The sequence below is a fragment of the Hemicordylus capensis genome, chromosome 2, assembly GCF_027244095.1.
Source record: "Hemicordylus capensis ecotype Gifberg chromosome 2, rHemCap1.1.pri, whole genome shotgun sequence".
Classification (NCBI taxonomy): domain Eukaryota; kingdom Metazoa; phylum Chordata; class Lepidosauria; order Squamata; family Cordylidae; genus Hemicordylus; species Hemicordylus capensis.
The window spans coordinates 54,693,262-54,709,471 of record NC_069658.1 but is presented as its reverse complement, the minus strand read 5'-3'; the positions used below and the strand labels follow the sequence as shown (position 1 = coordinate 54,709,471).

The window sequence follows — 16,210 nt, the reverse complement described above, 5'->3', positions numbered from 1 at the left end:
CGGGAGTAGGAATTCCTTCAGTTATCCTGGGGCCAAGCTGTTTAGTGCTTTAATGACCAAAAATTGCACATTCATTTGGGCCTGTTGACTAACAGGCAGCTACTAGTTAAATGAATTACATTAAGAGCTGTGTCTTAATGAAAACTTGATCTCAAGGCAAAGTTTGCCAACTTCTGACCATGTCTGCCACCACCATGGGTGGTCCTTCACTTTCCTGAGCTGCTCTCCCCCCCCCCCCCCGCCTCAGTTCTGCTGCTGCCACCCCATGCTTTCTTTCCCCTCACTGGCCCCACTTCACCAGCCCAGGCTATGCCACCATCCCCATCACCTCAGCTGCTGGGGTCCAATTTGCATCACCACTACTGGCTATCTGCATAGCCTGCAAGGCAGCATGGAGCGTGTCTCTGCAGTGGTGGCTGGTCTCTCCATCACTGCTGTGCTGCTAAGCCAGCAGCCGCTCTCTCCCTCTCGGACTGCCTCTTCTGTCCAGCAACAAATGTTCCCAGAGACATAACAGACAAGTTTGTTGCTGGAGAAAAGAGTCCGCCTGAGAGATGGAGCGAGGGAGCTACTGCTGGGTTAGCAGCACAGCAGCAATAGAGAGACGAGCTGCCGCTGCATCCACACCGCCTTGATCCATGCTGCCTTGAGCACCATCAACTGAAGCTGGCAGCAAAGAGGGAGAATGTGGAGCCTGGACTGGTGTGGCAGGTGGTGGGGCCACTGAGGAGGTAGGGTGGCATCAGGGCTGGCTTCTGCCCCGGGATAGGACCAGCAAGGGGGGTGGGGTTCAATACCTTTTGCCACAAATGGCAACAAGCCAACACTGCATGTAACAAAATTTACACATTTGAGGGGGAAGAACCTTGATGGACAGCTGAGAAATTGACATGACAATCAAAATGGTTTCTCTGCTTTCCCCCAAGGAGCGCTGAAGGGGGCAGCCAAGAGCACACTGAAAAATGGAGATGTTTTTCTCCCCACAGTAATGACAGCAAAAATAAATCTAAGAAGAGTGTTTTGACTCGGCTCAGGTTGCATACTTCTAAATGGAGAGGATGTGAAAAGAGGAACGGTAGCTCCTGCTGTTTCTAGCTGGCATTTGCCACTCTAACTGCCATTTATCTGAGTTTATATCGATACTGAACTCCTCTAGAGATGCAACCCAGGGGTCCTGCAGAAGTATACCTGTAGAATGCTGCTTTTCTTGTACTTTTTAAATTGTTAAAAAAGAACATATACTTGAACATGGTCTTTGTATTTGGGCTGAATTGGAAATAACTGAAACTCAGACATGACGGGAAATACTTTTTCAGGAAAATATCTGGCCTAAATAGTCATCTTGTTTTCCTCAACTAGAGGTCAGTAGATCACTGTACATTCAGTGCTAGAGTAATTGATACCATACTTGGGTAAAAAATATTAAATTCCTATATTTAACGTCAAATGAAAGGGATTGCTGTCAAATTAAAATTATTATTTACCAACCTTTCACCATATATGCAGAGGCGTATCTAGGGAAAATAGCACCTAGGGCAAGCACTGAAATTGCACCCCCTGTCCAAACATCTGTCACCCATCTTTCAGATAACTTTACAGTAATATCAGCTGAAAAATACAAGTCAAGCTCGTTAATCTTTTAATATTTCAAAAACTATTTAGTAGTGGATGTAGCCAGACCAAAAAAGGGTGGAAAACTACAAATTTCAGTATGCTGGGGCTCATGAAATACCCAAATACTATGTAAGGTGTACTTGGAAAACTAAACAGAAGTGCCTGTCTAATTCTCTACTATGCACTGTAGCATCACTATTACATAAGTTTTAAAAATAAATAGAGAATTTGACTTTTCCCAGATACTCTGAAAATAATTAAAGAATATGCAGAGAAAACTGTGTCACTGCTTGGAATATATTCTAGTATTTCAGAAAGACAGTTAAAATGAAAGAAAAAGAGCAAGAAACTCCCAGTGGGCCTTAATACTAAGGATTTCACACTGATTCAAAGACAAACTCATCATTAATAGCCATATTATTAAGACATCACATTTAACTCACTTGTCACAAGAAGCAAAGTAAGAGCAAATGAATACAATCCTAGCTCATAAGCTTCAGCTCAGTATTCACAAGCCCTGATTCTCTGTACATAGTGCCAAACTAAATATGTGTACAGTGACTTATATTATATTATTTTATAAAAATTTTTTTACCTGTAGCCCCTTTGGGGGGCTTCTTAAAGGCCATGGGAGGGTCTGCAAAGGTTCCCCCTCCCCCGCTGGCCTCTAAGGCCTCGCAAGGACCATTTGAGCATGTGCAGTGTCTATTTTTAATTTTTTTTAAAATGGCCGCTAAAATCAAAATGGCCACCGCACATTCTCAAATGGCCTCTATGAGGCCTGGCATGGCCTAGGGCCTCACAGAGGCTATTTGAGCATGTGTGGTGGCCATTTTGTTTTCAGCAGCCATTTTTTAATTTTAAAAAATGGCGCCCCCCTTAGAGTGGCGCCCAGGGCACGTGCCCTGCCTGCCCCACCCTAGGGACGCCCCTGCATATATGATAGGGATATTTCATGCACACAATGGATAAGAATAAATTGGCTGGCCAGAGACTGTAATAAAAGATTGATTGATTGATTGACTGATTGATTGAATAAGCAGAATGTACATACGTAGGCTTTCTTGTGCTATGGGGTCTCAGGGTGTATGCACAAGGCCTCACAAAAATGGTAGGATGTAAAAAAGATGTGAAAGAGGAGGCAACAGGCAGTTACAGAGGCCACATTTTCATAACAGCATCCATATGCATTAGTTCATATATATGCCCATATATATGCCCAATGAGTTGTATCCAAATGATGTTACCCATGATTAAGGATCACTGAAATCAATGGCTGACATTGAATCTGCACAGCCTGCAGATTCAGGAGCAGCCCCACTGCTGTTCCATTCACTGCAATGGGGGAAATCTGCTATATCACTGCTTGCACAACCTCTAGTTCAGAACAACCTTAGTAGTACTTCCAAGTCCATAGCAGGCCCAGAACAGAGCATTATAGAGACAGTAGACAGTGCATCATACCAGCCACTGAGTCAGATGAGTCCTGATTAACTGGAATCCCATTCATTTCAATAGGACTTAATCATAACTAACTTGCTTTGGGCACAACCCAAAGTGTGGCATATCTGAAGCATACAATGCAGTCCCACTGCTGAAACTTACAGATGGGGACCTGTAAGCTGCTTGGATGGGAGGCCACTTGGGAACAAGCTTCTCTGAACTAATTGGAGGAAGAGTCAAGAATAAGTTCAAAAATAAAATAAATTGTCTTTCATGCAGTGAGTAAACTATCATATTAATAATTGCATCATTATATAAATTGCCTTCCACCAAACAGTTAATGGTCTGTCTAGCCCAGTATTGCCTCTGTCATTGATCCTTGTGGATGGAAGATGCAACAAGCCAATCTTATGCTAGCCAGTTGCTAAAGAAAAGTTAGGGCTGCTAATCATGTTATATGTTCAGGATTCTCAAATTTGTTGTCCGGAGGAGAGGGGGATGATTTGCTCTGTTGGAAATCTTGGTAAAAACTGCAAAGATGACAGTTTAATTGCATCTCACAGCTATTGTTCAAAGATAAACAGTGTATTTTTTAAAAAATGTGCCAGGGGATTAAACAGACTGAGTTCCCCAGGATTTTCTTGTCATTTGAGTAGTATCTGACCATAGAAGAAAATGTTCTTTTAAAATATGGCTTAGGTGTTTTAATCCTACTCCCCAGCATTAAATGAACAAGACAAAAATAGTGTCTCCCACATAGATTTGCTCTACATCAATACAGGTGTTCTATCCTGTTGAATAATATCAAACAATATTGAATAGAGTAGTATTCATTTGAGTCATTTGAGTAGTATCTGACCATAGAAGAAAATGTTCTTTTAAAATATGGCTTAGGTGTTTTAATCCTACTCCCCAGCATTAAATGAACAAGACAAAAATAGTGTCTCCCACATAGATTTGCTCTACATCAATACAGGTGTTCTATCCTGTTGAATAATATCAAACAATATTGAATAGAATAATATTAATGAACTAGTATTTTTAAGCCCGTTATAATAACGGGCGCTAGCCTTCCCCCCCCCCCTTGTGTGTGTGTGTGTGTTTGGGTTGGGTTTTTTTTGGGGGGGGGAGTGCTTGTGTCACTGTATGTGTGTGTTGTTTTGGGGCCAGGCACTGTTCAAATTGCCTTTATTGATTTTAAATTTTGCAATTAAGTAAGCCCTCCCAGCTGCCCAATTTTTCCGTTCCTCTCCGCAAATGATTTAAGGCGAAAATGGCTCCAAAAATTGCCGCCGCCGCCCAACCGGCCATCCTCCCAGCTGGCCAATTACTCCATCCCCGCTCCCCCCACACACACAATTGCCGCTGCTGCCCGATTACTCCTTACCTGGTAAGGAGTCCCTCCCAGCTGCCCAATTACTCCTTACCCGGTAAGGAGTCCCTCCCAGCTGCCCAATTACTCCTTACCCGGTAAGGAGTCCCTCCCAGCTGTCCGATTACTCCTTACCCGGTAAGGAGTCCCTAACGTCTATAGGAGAGAGGAGCTCCCAAACAGAGCTCCTCTCTATCCAAAGCCTCTCTTCGAACTGTTGTTTTGGTTGCAAAGGACGCCTATTGCGTCCTTGCATCCATAACGGCAGTTCGAGCTGAGGCTTTGCAAAGAGAGGAGCTCTGTTTGCGAGCTCCTCTCTCCTATTGTGAATAGGGACTCCTTACCAGGTAAGGAGTAATCAGGCAGCTGGGAGGGTGGTCGGTCGGCGTTGGCGGCCGTGGGGGCATTTTTTTGGGTCATTTTTGCCCTTAATCTTGGGGGGGGGGAGCGGGGAAGGAGGAATCGGCCAGCTGGGAGGGTGGGCGGTCGGTTGGCGGCAGCAGCCGCGGGGGGCATTTTTTTGGGCCATTTAGGCCCTTAATCTTGGGGGGGGGGAGTGGGGAAGGAGGAATCGGCCAGCTGGGAGGGTGGGTGCTCGGTCGGCGGCGGCGGCCATGGGAGCATTTTTTGGGCCATTTAGGCCCTTAATCTTGTTGGGGGGGGAGCGGGGGAGCAGGAATCGGCCAGCTGGGAGGGTGGGTGGTCCGTTGGCGGTGGCGGCAATTTTTTGGGCCATTTAGGCCCTTAATCATCTGGGGGGGGAGCGGGGAAGGAGGATTCGGCCGGCCGCGGCAGCACTTGCATGGCCAACATGGCCGCCCATGCCTGGGCGGCCGTGTCTTTTGGGGCCGATCTGGGCATGCGCTCCGCGCATGCCCAGAATGGCCCAAAAAGACACGGGCAGCACACGGGCAGCACAACGAAGGGTTTTATGGTATAGGATACAGGAGGCCCTCATTATTTGTGGGGGCTCCGTGCTTCCCTAAAATCACAAATATGGAAACTATGAATAATGAAACATGAAATCGATGCAAATCTGCTGGTTAGGTTCCTGCCAAAAAAAAAAAAAAAAAGGCCAAAAAACCCAACAACAAAACAACCCCAAATCACAAAAAACATGGGAGGGGAGCAGAAATGAAAGTAGTAAAGCACAGTACCTTACTTTCCAGCTCTCCAGCAATGCCCCCCAAACCTCCAAATCAGCCAATTTTTTGCTGATTTTCGCAGGCTTTTTTGCGGGTGGGGGGGGAATGATTTGTTTTGTAAACATGAGCCACAAAATGGCTCCATGCTGCCTCCAGAAGTGACACTAGAAGTGACTTCCAATGACTTAGGAAATGTGGATAGGCAAAAATCGCCTATTTTTAATACCACATAAACTAGGTCTCTAAGACCCATCCATGGATAGACGAAACCGTGGTTGCCAAAGCCATGGATAATGAGGGCCACCTGTAATATCAAAGTGCTGCTGTGCTTTATAGATTTTATTACAGATCTGTAGAGTGAGCATAATTTCCATTCCAAGTTAAAGTGCCAAACTTTTATCTTCTTCAACCTTAATACTGGAGGAACATGTTATGAAAAGATATATTGCCACAAGAGAAAATAAGTCAACAACCCAGTCCTATGCAAAGGCAAGCATGCTAACACCCATGGAGGAGCATCCACACTAATTAGACATGATTAAGCAACATTGACATAAATGAGAGAACCTTTAATTAGTGAAACATTAATTTCTGTGGGACTTGGTCATGACTGCTTATGGATTTCAAGGTTGCCAGAGAGAATAGAGAGACTGAAGAGAATCATGTGTTGGTGACTATGTTGACAAGCGTAGATAGACATGCCAACACTGGAGATCCTGGAACTTTTTTAAAAAAAAATTAAAAAATGGGGAAGGGGAGAGAGATGAGCATCTGAAATGGCAGGAGTATGATGTGGGAAAGGAGATAGCCTTGTGGATATTTGCGAACACTCTATTGTTTTATCAGCTTGTTCTGCACATGTGTGGAAGGCTACATAAATGCTGCTGCTGGAGTGGTAAAGATGGGAGTGCTCAAGCTTCTAAAAGGTCAGATTTTAAAATAATTTTAGAACTTCTTTTTAAAATACCTTGAGTGGCAGATGAGGGTGGAGGAGTTGCTACTGGCATCAGCAGGCATAATAAATAGGTTTTTGAATAATGATAAAGTATCCATGGCACTTAAGCAAACACATTCCATGTAGCACGCCAAATTATAATGGTTATGCTGGGGAGGAGTTGTGACATTTTCCTATTGACAACATATTGCAATACAATTTGGCAGCAACTGATACTCTACCAGAGAGGGAAGTCATTGAACCTACACACACACACACACACACACACACACACCCCGTGTAATTACTATGCATGCTACTTGCACAATAAAACAATTATCTGGCAAGCCCTCAAAAGAATATATATCTGCACATTAGCTTATCCTGCTTGAACAAATACTCCCTGAAATATGCCTTGTATATCCTTTGGACTTTCAAATTTTGTCTGGCTTATTCACTGTTCAGTACTATTACCTTGTTAGCTGACATTTGTTTGGAGCAGGTGACATTTCATTCATTAGCAAAGTTGTAGAAAAATGATCTATCTCCAAGCTGCATGCTAGTGATAAAAATAATCCCAGCATTCAAAAAGTGCATAGAATAGTCATTCTCCCCTTATTGTCTGGTTTCCCAAACTTTGGCCCCCAAAAGTATAATTAAAAGATATTAATTTTATAAACAGGAAAATATTTTACATCAGGCAGCTGCAAACTGTAGAACTGATGTATCTTCTGTTTGGCTAGTGGCTTTTCTGTGTGGTTTTCTGTGTGGTTGTCTGCCCACTCCACCCCTTTCATCCCCTGTTACACTTATAGAATCAAAGAGTTGGAGGGGGACATCTGTCTAGTTCCCTGTTCAATGCAGGAAATCCAGAGGTTGACCATCCTCAGCAAGCTCCTGCTTTCTTTTCAGAGGTTGAGCGTCTTTTCAGCTTTGGTTGCATTTTCAGATTACCTTTACTGGCATGCATACAGCTCAGCTTGCTGCTAATCGAAGTGTGGGGCACGTACGCTGGTTCCATATGAGTCAAAACAGCACCCTCATTTCTCCCAAGCTTCAAGAGACTCCATCACTACTGACTATTGTGTCATTGCTGCAGGGATGAGTCTCCCATTATTCCCAATGGGAATCTGAAATCTTTCCCGGGAGGTAGTTGGAAAACCACTGCTATATGTGAATATGACGTCATTGTTCGTGATAGATGTGTAGCATAAGCATATTTCTCCAGAAATAGGACTCACTCCCTAATAAGTGGAATTAGGATTGTGGCCATTAATGTGATTTTTGAGGGTACATTTTCATCTACTAGATGGATTTTCTAGTAGAAATATTCATCTGTTAAGAAAGAAAAAAAATTTCTTTAGCAAACTGTCTTTCTGGTGCCAATACATATCTTTCTCTGCCACTCTTCTTTTTTACTATTTTATTATCACCAGTTCTTCTTCACCTTTCAGGTTTTCCAGGGAAACTTTGACAATGACACCCACAGAAAGAATGTCATCGATCCTGCAATCTATGCACGACACATAAGGATCCTCCCTTGGTCATGGTATGGCAGGATCACTTTACGGTCAGAGCTCTTGGGCTGCACAGAAGAGGACTGACGAGGATCTTCACTTCACAGCACAAGTCTTGATATTCTTTAAAAAAAATCTCCATAGAAGAAACTGTGCAAAACCTGTAGGAAGTTGAATGGGTTTTTCATGAACAAGTGCTCACTTTCTGGTAGGCCGCTAACTGTCTTTTGTAAGGAGGTCTCAGCCTGCCCTTAAAATGGTCCAATCTGATTTTATCCTTTTAAATCTGTTCCAGTTATTACTCTGTTTTGCTGTGGAATTTCCCTTTTGAGTTTTCTCCTGAGTTATGCACACTGGATGAAATATGGTTAGGAATGAAAAACAGCATCATTTTTACAAGGAAGATGAAAATGGCATGACAGAGTTCATTTGTGATTTGGGAAGGAGCGGGCTGATTCATTGTTTCAAAACCCATGCGGTCATCTTACTTGCAAAAAGTGATACTGCAGCTTTAGCAATAAGTTTTCTCGGGGATGACTGCATTTGATTGTTTCCCTTGTGCCTATCAAGCATTGTCAAGATTAATAACACTTTTTGGAAGAATCTCTGTGGTCCGCAGTCCTCCTGATGTTAGAAACTACCTTTCATAATTTTCTTTACAAACAGTAGATTTTATTGCCACTTGCTTTGCTTTCCATTAAGCATGCTGTGGACATTGTCACTGTCTTTTATGTTTAATCACACTAACTGCTGTTTACTTTCAATGACCGGATCTGGATTTTATGAAACAATATCTATCATATATTATGAAGTTAATGGTTTTGTCAGAATGAAGTTGATGGATGCAGTTTTCTTCCCAAAGAATGCTGAGCTGAAAGGCCATGGACCAAATTCAAGACCTTAGCAAATGCAGCAGATAGCTGAGCACACATGTAGACTGCGGAAACAGCCTTGTGTCATACTTGGGAGTAGCCTCGTGGAGCTGCCTGGAAGATAGCTTATTTGGGGAGCTTTGGTGGTCTCAATGGGTGAGAGTGGCTGTGAGATCAAGGGTGCATGCCAAAGCACACAAACCATGTAGTACTTGCTCTAAGGAATGATACACAGTACTCTCCCCGAGAGAAATATGGATGGTGAAGCCTAGCACTGGATGTTCATATGATATAGTCACTAAAACTCTTTTAACTATCAGCTCAGTTTTTTCTGAGGAGGGTGTAGAGGACAGTCCTATAGGATGCACAGAGGGAAATGGGGAGGGGTCTTAGGTCAGTGTTAGAGCACATATTTTGCCTTCTGAAACCCTGGAGAACCATAAATACTGGGTTAGGTAGTCCAGTGGTCTGACTCAATACAGGGCAGCCGTGTGCTCATATATGTTCAAGTGTTATAAAACCATGGATTACAGACAGAAGAAGTGAATGGATGCATATATGAGACAGAGTCCAAACATCAGAGCTAATTGGCAGGGCTAGGTATCAATTCTATCAGAGTGCAGAAAGAAGTGAAGGATACGGTATCGCATGCAGAATTTCGCTTCCTAAGAAACTCCACTTTCATCTGAAGACGAATGAGTTTCTAGCTCCTCAGGCTCTGAAGCTATGCTGGAAAGTGTCTGGGCATTAATCCCTGATACAATTACCAAATGGTCAGGAGGGGAGTTTCAGTAACCTCCAAAGTTCCTGCTCTCCCCATGACAAGCAAAGGCACACACTTGGGATGGGATAGGTGTAGAATTTTAGTGTTTGGGGTCTGATACACAGTTGCTTAACCAGTGAATGTGTACACCAGGAGACAGACCATAGACAGTTCCTCCTTGGAGAGAGTGCAGAATTCCTGTTTCAGGCATTCTGTTTCTTATACTTCACAGATCCGGTGCTTAGTTCTATTCCACACTGGCTGAGTTCTGTAACATTAAGGGAGATATGACTTAAATGTTGAAGGGGGGGGTGCTCCTTACTGCTGTTTCACAGTGGTTAGCTGCAGCTGCTGCATCATGGTTTAGTTGTGTGAACACCTTTATCACAAATCAGTCACCGCAGATGGAAGTTTCTTACTCATCAGATCCTTTCAGGGGAAGCAATTATCTTATGTGATAGTTTGTAACCTGAAGACAACCACCTTACTGATCAACTGAGTTGACCATAAATTCAGTTCCCCTACACTTACAGGGGAACTTACATCAACTACTGTGCCTCAGGTGTCACATCTGAAAATATATTCATTTTAATGGAGCCCAGATGCAATGCACAACAATCAATGCTAGCAAATCATGCATGGTTTTGTGCATTTTCTAAAAGCAGCAACAAACCTTTGTCCATCCTCAGTCAAATAAGATATGACCCTGTTGTCACTGGAATGGGTGTCCAGATGTGCTGGAAGAGCATTCTATAAATGACTCCAGTCCTAATTCTGACATCAGTTTGACCCAAGCTGTAAACATTAAGTGTGAAAACATTGCTAGGCCATAATCCAGATCGAATTTCTCTTGTGTGAAATTCTTGCTTGTGAAGGAGAAATTCCTAAAGAATTTTGGCCCTATCCAAGACAAATCACTTTCATTTTTAACAAGTACTGTCACTTTCTTTTCTCATTCTTGGATGTCTTCCCATTACTTGAAACCTCCAAACCATAATTATTCTCATTGTTAATCTCATAACATGTTGTTGTGCCTGTGTCTCATTAATATATCATGCCAAGCATTTGTTTGCATTATTGTTAAAGGGGAAAAAGAAACACGGAGATATAAACATTGGTTCCGTAACCTTGAAAAACAACTTGTCATCCTATAATTGTTACAAAGAGGAATCTTGTAGAGATGAGACTAAAACCTTTTTTAAATCGCAATTTAACCTCCTATTTTCCATGTACAGATGGTAACATCTGATTTGCTTCAAATGGTTTTAGACATGAACTTTTAGTGATGGTGGAGGCTCTCTCACAGCATCTCTCTCTCTCTCAAAAAGGTTGAACCTGTAAAAGAGTAAGACCTGTCTACACAAATTCTCAAGGCGTATTTGTTCACATGTTTATTTTGTAAAGCTTAGATGTGAGTGTTCAGAGATTCTCCGTTTGAGAATCTAATCAAGGTAAAGTAAATATATGTAAGAAACATTAAGGTCCTGTGCAACACCGTTAAGTTGATAATTTCCCCCCGTTTTTAAGTTGGATTTGTGCTGCATTACAAAAGCCACTAGACTGTTACTGTCTTGTCTGTAACTGTGTTAACATTTCTTAACAATGTTATCTATGGAGTGGTCTTCAATTGTAGTGAATAATTTTAAAGAGAAAGTCAATCATAATTGCATTTTAAGGTGCAAAAGGCTGATGGAATAAGACTGGGGACTGAAATGGCATTTCATACAGCTCATACTCTGCACCTTAGGCTGTTATGAAGATGCTGCAGTTCACAGCTCACTTACTCCAGAGCAATTCTACATCATTTTATAGGCCTGCTCTAGAGTAAAAAATAAAGTTGTGGATTGTTAATGTTTGAATGTTCAGTGGGTCTAGAGTTTAAAGGGGCCTCATCATTTTCTCCTGTTTTATGGGGCCCAACTGGGCACTAGCAGTCATTTGCTGGTACAATAGATAGCAAGCAAAATCATTTGGAACTTGACATCCTACAAACAAACACAAGCCCAAATCCAGAGGTCTTCACATGACCACCAGAAAGGTGGCTGGCACCGTCCAGGTTTTCAGTGCTGATCCTTGTTATGGAGTGCAGATCCTGGAGCTTTTCCAGACAGCAGGGTTGAATGCAGGTTTTCTGTGAGGCTTTACTGCGAGTTCGAAGTTGCCCCCGAAACCCGATGCAAAAAGTGGATTTTTTAACTCCAGATATAAATCGGGCTACGCTCTTAACAAGCGATGAAAAGCCACAATTGTATGTGAAGTGCTCCTTGATAGCTCACAGGGACTCTGGGGTAAATTTAGCCGATATGTGAACATTCCAGAGGAGATGCGAACTAAAAGTCGGGTGTTCCTGCTGGCAACTCTGCACATACTCCCCTAAAAGATCATTGATGCTGTCAATGCTAGAAAACCACCTTGAGATCGTAGTAATGAAAGATGGTATATAAACCTAACAATAAAAATGCAGACAGTACCATCCATCTATTTGGTGCTGCATACATGTTCCTTTCACAGTAAGGGAAACCACCTGCAGCTTCCTTTTGCTTGGGTCCCAATCCAGAAAGGGATCTTAATATGCAGACCACCTTTGATAGTTCAGGGTAATAACTTTTAATTCTTACATGGTAGAAAGTCTCTGTTAAAAAATGCTTTTGTTTTCAGCCTCCCATGAACAAGAGATTATTTATGCAAACAAGACAAATGTAGTTCTTGAGTGTTTGGGTTGCAATCCTGAAAGACCTCTGCTATATTGCTAATGCCACTTCAGTTAATGAAGCTTGAATGGATGGAGCACTTTGAGCTGCTAGTCAGTGTCGTCTTATGAAATGTTTCTGCATTTATTAATACGTTTTGCTTTTTTAAAAAATTGCATTTAAATGAAATTTTCTTGGATTTGCAATTAAATTATACAAATAATAATTTTACAGCACATAAAAATAACGCCATGTTGAAAATGTAGTCATTTCTGTTCATTATTCTTCTATATGAAAGGTTTGCATTTTGCCTGTGTGTCTGCTCATTCCTGTCAGCCTTTGCCATTTCCTTCTTATGAGCCTGAAAGCTTTTGATTTTTTACAGTCTATACCTTGGGAACATTCTGCCATCATCTGCTTCAGTTACATCATGAAAAATATCAATAAATGGCTTTGACATCTGTTTAGTAAATTTGGCCCCCATTCACAAGGGAGATCTCTTGTGCAAGGACTGTTAAAATGTATGGGAGCCACACAAAACACCACCCTGCATTTAATTTCATAAGCCTTGCAAAAGAGACCATCCCATTTGCTTGGGCCCCTTAGATTTTACATAACCATTGCATGCCAAATGTGTCCCATAACTCTTGAGCACTATCTTTTGATTCTGTTTTTCATTGTGTTAAATTTGCTAGTGCTGCAGGATGTACTCTATAGACAAAGAATTAATTCACACATGCATATTCATAACTCACTGACTGGTCCATATGGAACAGCCATCATTGAACAAATACTATTATTATTATATTTATATTTATATCCCGCTTTTCCTCCAAGGAGCCCACCTACATACTTGAGTTTCTCCTCACAACAACCCTGTGAAGTAGGTTAGGCTGAGAGAGAAGTGACTGGCCCAGAGTCACCCAGCTAGTATCATGGTTGAATGGGGATTTGAACTCGGGTCTCCCCGGTCCTAGTCCAGCACTCTAATTACTAGACCTTTCAGATTACCTGACATCATTTCAAATATAGTATTTTTTTAATGCAGGAAGCTCAGACATTCATCGGTGAGTCATCAAGTGTTGCATCATTGAGTGCTAAGATACTGGATGAGTTCAGGTGAATTTAACCATGTTTAATAATGGTTTAGTGCTGCTTGCACAAGCCACAGGCTCTTATGCACTTCCTAAGAGAAGTGTAAGTGCTGCTTCCATTCTTGGTTTTAAAAAAATACATGATGTGTCTTTATGTCTGAACCTGGCAAATAGTCGTTCATCCTAACTACAGTTTGTAAATTAGCTAGGATATCCAACCAGGATCCTGGTTTGTTCACAGTTTGTGTTTAGAAAAAGCTGTGATTTATGTTAATTTGGACACAACAACAAATTGTGGCTGTTTTCAAATCAGGAACCAAAGCAGCAACTCTCCTGCCCTGTAGGGGAGGGAATGAACGGGCCTGAGGCTTATGCTAGTAGCACTCAACCATAATACGTCTGCATCTGACCATAGTGTGGTATAATACATACATGTTTAAATCAGCCCTAAGTCTTCATATTATGTCTTCTTTAAAAATGGAACTGCATCTCACACTTGTACATATTAGATATGGGTATTATCTACAAACTGCTTAAGGGGAAATACGTGCACTCAGGGGTGTAGCTATAATTGAGCAGATGGGTTCAAAGAACCCAGGCCCGCCAGCTCTTGAGGCCCCCCCCCAGCTCCACCCCTCCCTATTTTCATTATCTCCCTTACTCCGAGGGGCTACCAGGGAGAGGGGCAAATGCGGGCCCCCTCACCCCTAGCTACGCCCCTGCTTGCACTTCAGTAATACTAAGGTCAAGAGCCAGTACTGCAGGCTAAGTGGTTTGTGCATCACAATTGGAGTCTGATCCTAAAATAAGGGGGAAAGGGTCACAAATGATCCTATTTATGTATGTGGCTTAGATGGGCAGAGGGTTCAGCAACAAGTCACAGGGTCAAGCAGCACTCCCTTGACTGGAAGCAGAATGTTTTGTATGGACTAAAGTTTATATGTGTGTGTTTGAGCATGAGTGTTCTCTTCTCATGCTATCTGCCCTCCCTTTTTCGTTGGAATATTTTCCACAGACACTCGCAGGCCTGGTTCATAAGACTTCTCAGATATCCAGTGAATGGTGTGCAGAAAAGAAATCAAGATCAGGCCCACTATTCCCTCTGCCAAACTCCATATGTTCATCCAAAAGCCTGAACAGGGCCCTTGTGTGTACAATGGTACATGGATAGGCCATGTACATGCAAGCAGGAATCCTGCCTGCATACCCAATCTCCCTAGAGAGCCTGTGTGCATAAAACCCGTCTAGACCTTCAGCTAAATGTGTAGAGATCAGGATTTGGAATAGTGTGTGCAATCCCACCCCACCACTCTCAGACATTGACTGTCTGAAAAGGTTATAGACAATGTTCTATGCGTTAGGTATGCGTGCGTCCGTGTGTGTTTGCAAGCTTGAGGTTCTACACCACACTGCTTGTTGTTCATACATACCAAAGCCATGTGTGAACTTGTCCAAAGTTAAAAAGAAATCATTAATGTGCTTAATAGGAAGTAATTATGTGGAAACTAATGTAATTTCCTTAAAAGTAGGCTTTGTGAGGTTTACCTCTTATCTGCCTTTATGATCAGAAGGCTGGTCTCTTTAGAGCTGCAGCTTTAAAATCACTTACTTCTGAGTAATCTATAGATTTAAAAGAAAGTGGTTTGAAGAATATAATCTTTAAATTTATTGGGGAAATATTATGAAATTGTCCTTAACTTTTTTGTATTAATTCCAACAGTGTATCTGGATTGGAGTGAAAAAATATTTTCCTTCGCTTACCCCGAGCGCGTTAATTATTTCTAGGCAGATTTCACATTTCTTAATGCTCCCTTAAATGCTACTTTTATAGCCTGGAAAGTAAAACATAATGCACAAAGTTTAGGAATCTCTGTGTTCTCTTAAGGGCTTCTCACAAAAACAAACACTAACCCTGGTTCTGAGTTTTAGGTTGACTTTCTCTTTCAGTATGAACACACGTATTTGTGTGTGTTTTGAAGACGAAGGATACTAATGAGTGTATCTGTGCTATACAACAAAATATGAAATATAATAGTCAACGCTGGCTTCAGATGTGTCAGTAAGTACAGAAGTATCTCAGACACAATCGACCTTTGCAACCTTGGCGACTTGTGTAAAGTTCCAGTGTTTTTTGTATATACTTAAATCATGTAGAATGATGTTAAAACAGTATGACCTCGTCTAGTCTTCGAACTTAACAATAAAACTTTTGAAAAATTAGGAAATTCTTGAAGTGTTTTGAATAATATTCTAGTCAGCTGAAAGGAAATATAGCCACATTGACCATCACATACAAAAAAAAGTGTGTCTATTTGGCTGTAATTATCCATATTTGGAGATCACTGCACACTGTCAATCACAAATGCTTGTTGTCATGGCAAAATAGGCACAAATGTTTTCACAGATGTCGGACTACCAATGTAGCAGCAGCAGGTGCTGCTGCAGCAAATATTTTTATACTGCTTTTCATAAGAGTTCTCAAAGCACTCTAAATAGAAATATATATAATAAATAAGATGGTTCCTGTTCCAAAAAGGCTCACAATCTAAAAGAGAAACATAAGGTAATCACCAGCAATAAGCACTGGAGGGATGTTGTACACAGCCAATCACATTGTGGATCTCTGACTGTATGACCTTGCATGTGTGAGTTACCCTTTTGATTCAGCTTTGTCCTGAGTACCATACTTTGCTATCCTTTTAGCAGGCCATTGCACAGCTGGGAGCTCCTATTTGACAGTGGTAGGCTTTAAAGGGGCAATGTGTG

The 16,210-nt window shown here is 41.8% G+C and overlaps 1 protein-coding gene across 4 annotated transcripts in view; it reads left to right on the top strand.

The window, feature by feature from the left end:
* The window catches only part of EDIL3 (EGF like repeats and discoidin domains 3), a 412,931-nt gene extending 397,262 nt beyond the window's left edge, over positions 1–15,669 (top strand). For all 4 annotated transcript variants that reach the window (XM_053295163.1, XM_053295162.1, XM_053295161.1 and 1 more), the window contains one exon: positions 7,963–15,669. In XM_053295163.1, the coding sequence (XP_053151138.1) occupies positions 7,963–8,112 (150 nt within the window). In that variant the 3' untranslated portion in view covers positions 8,113–15,669. The remainder of the gene's footprint in view (positions 1–7,962) is intronic.
* The last annotated feature ends 541 nt before the right edge of the window (positions 15,670–16,210 follow it).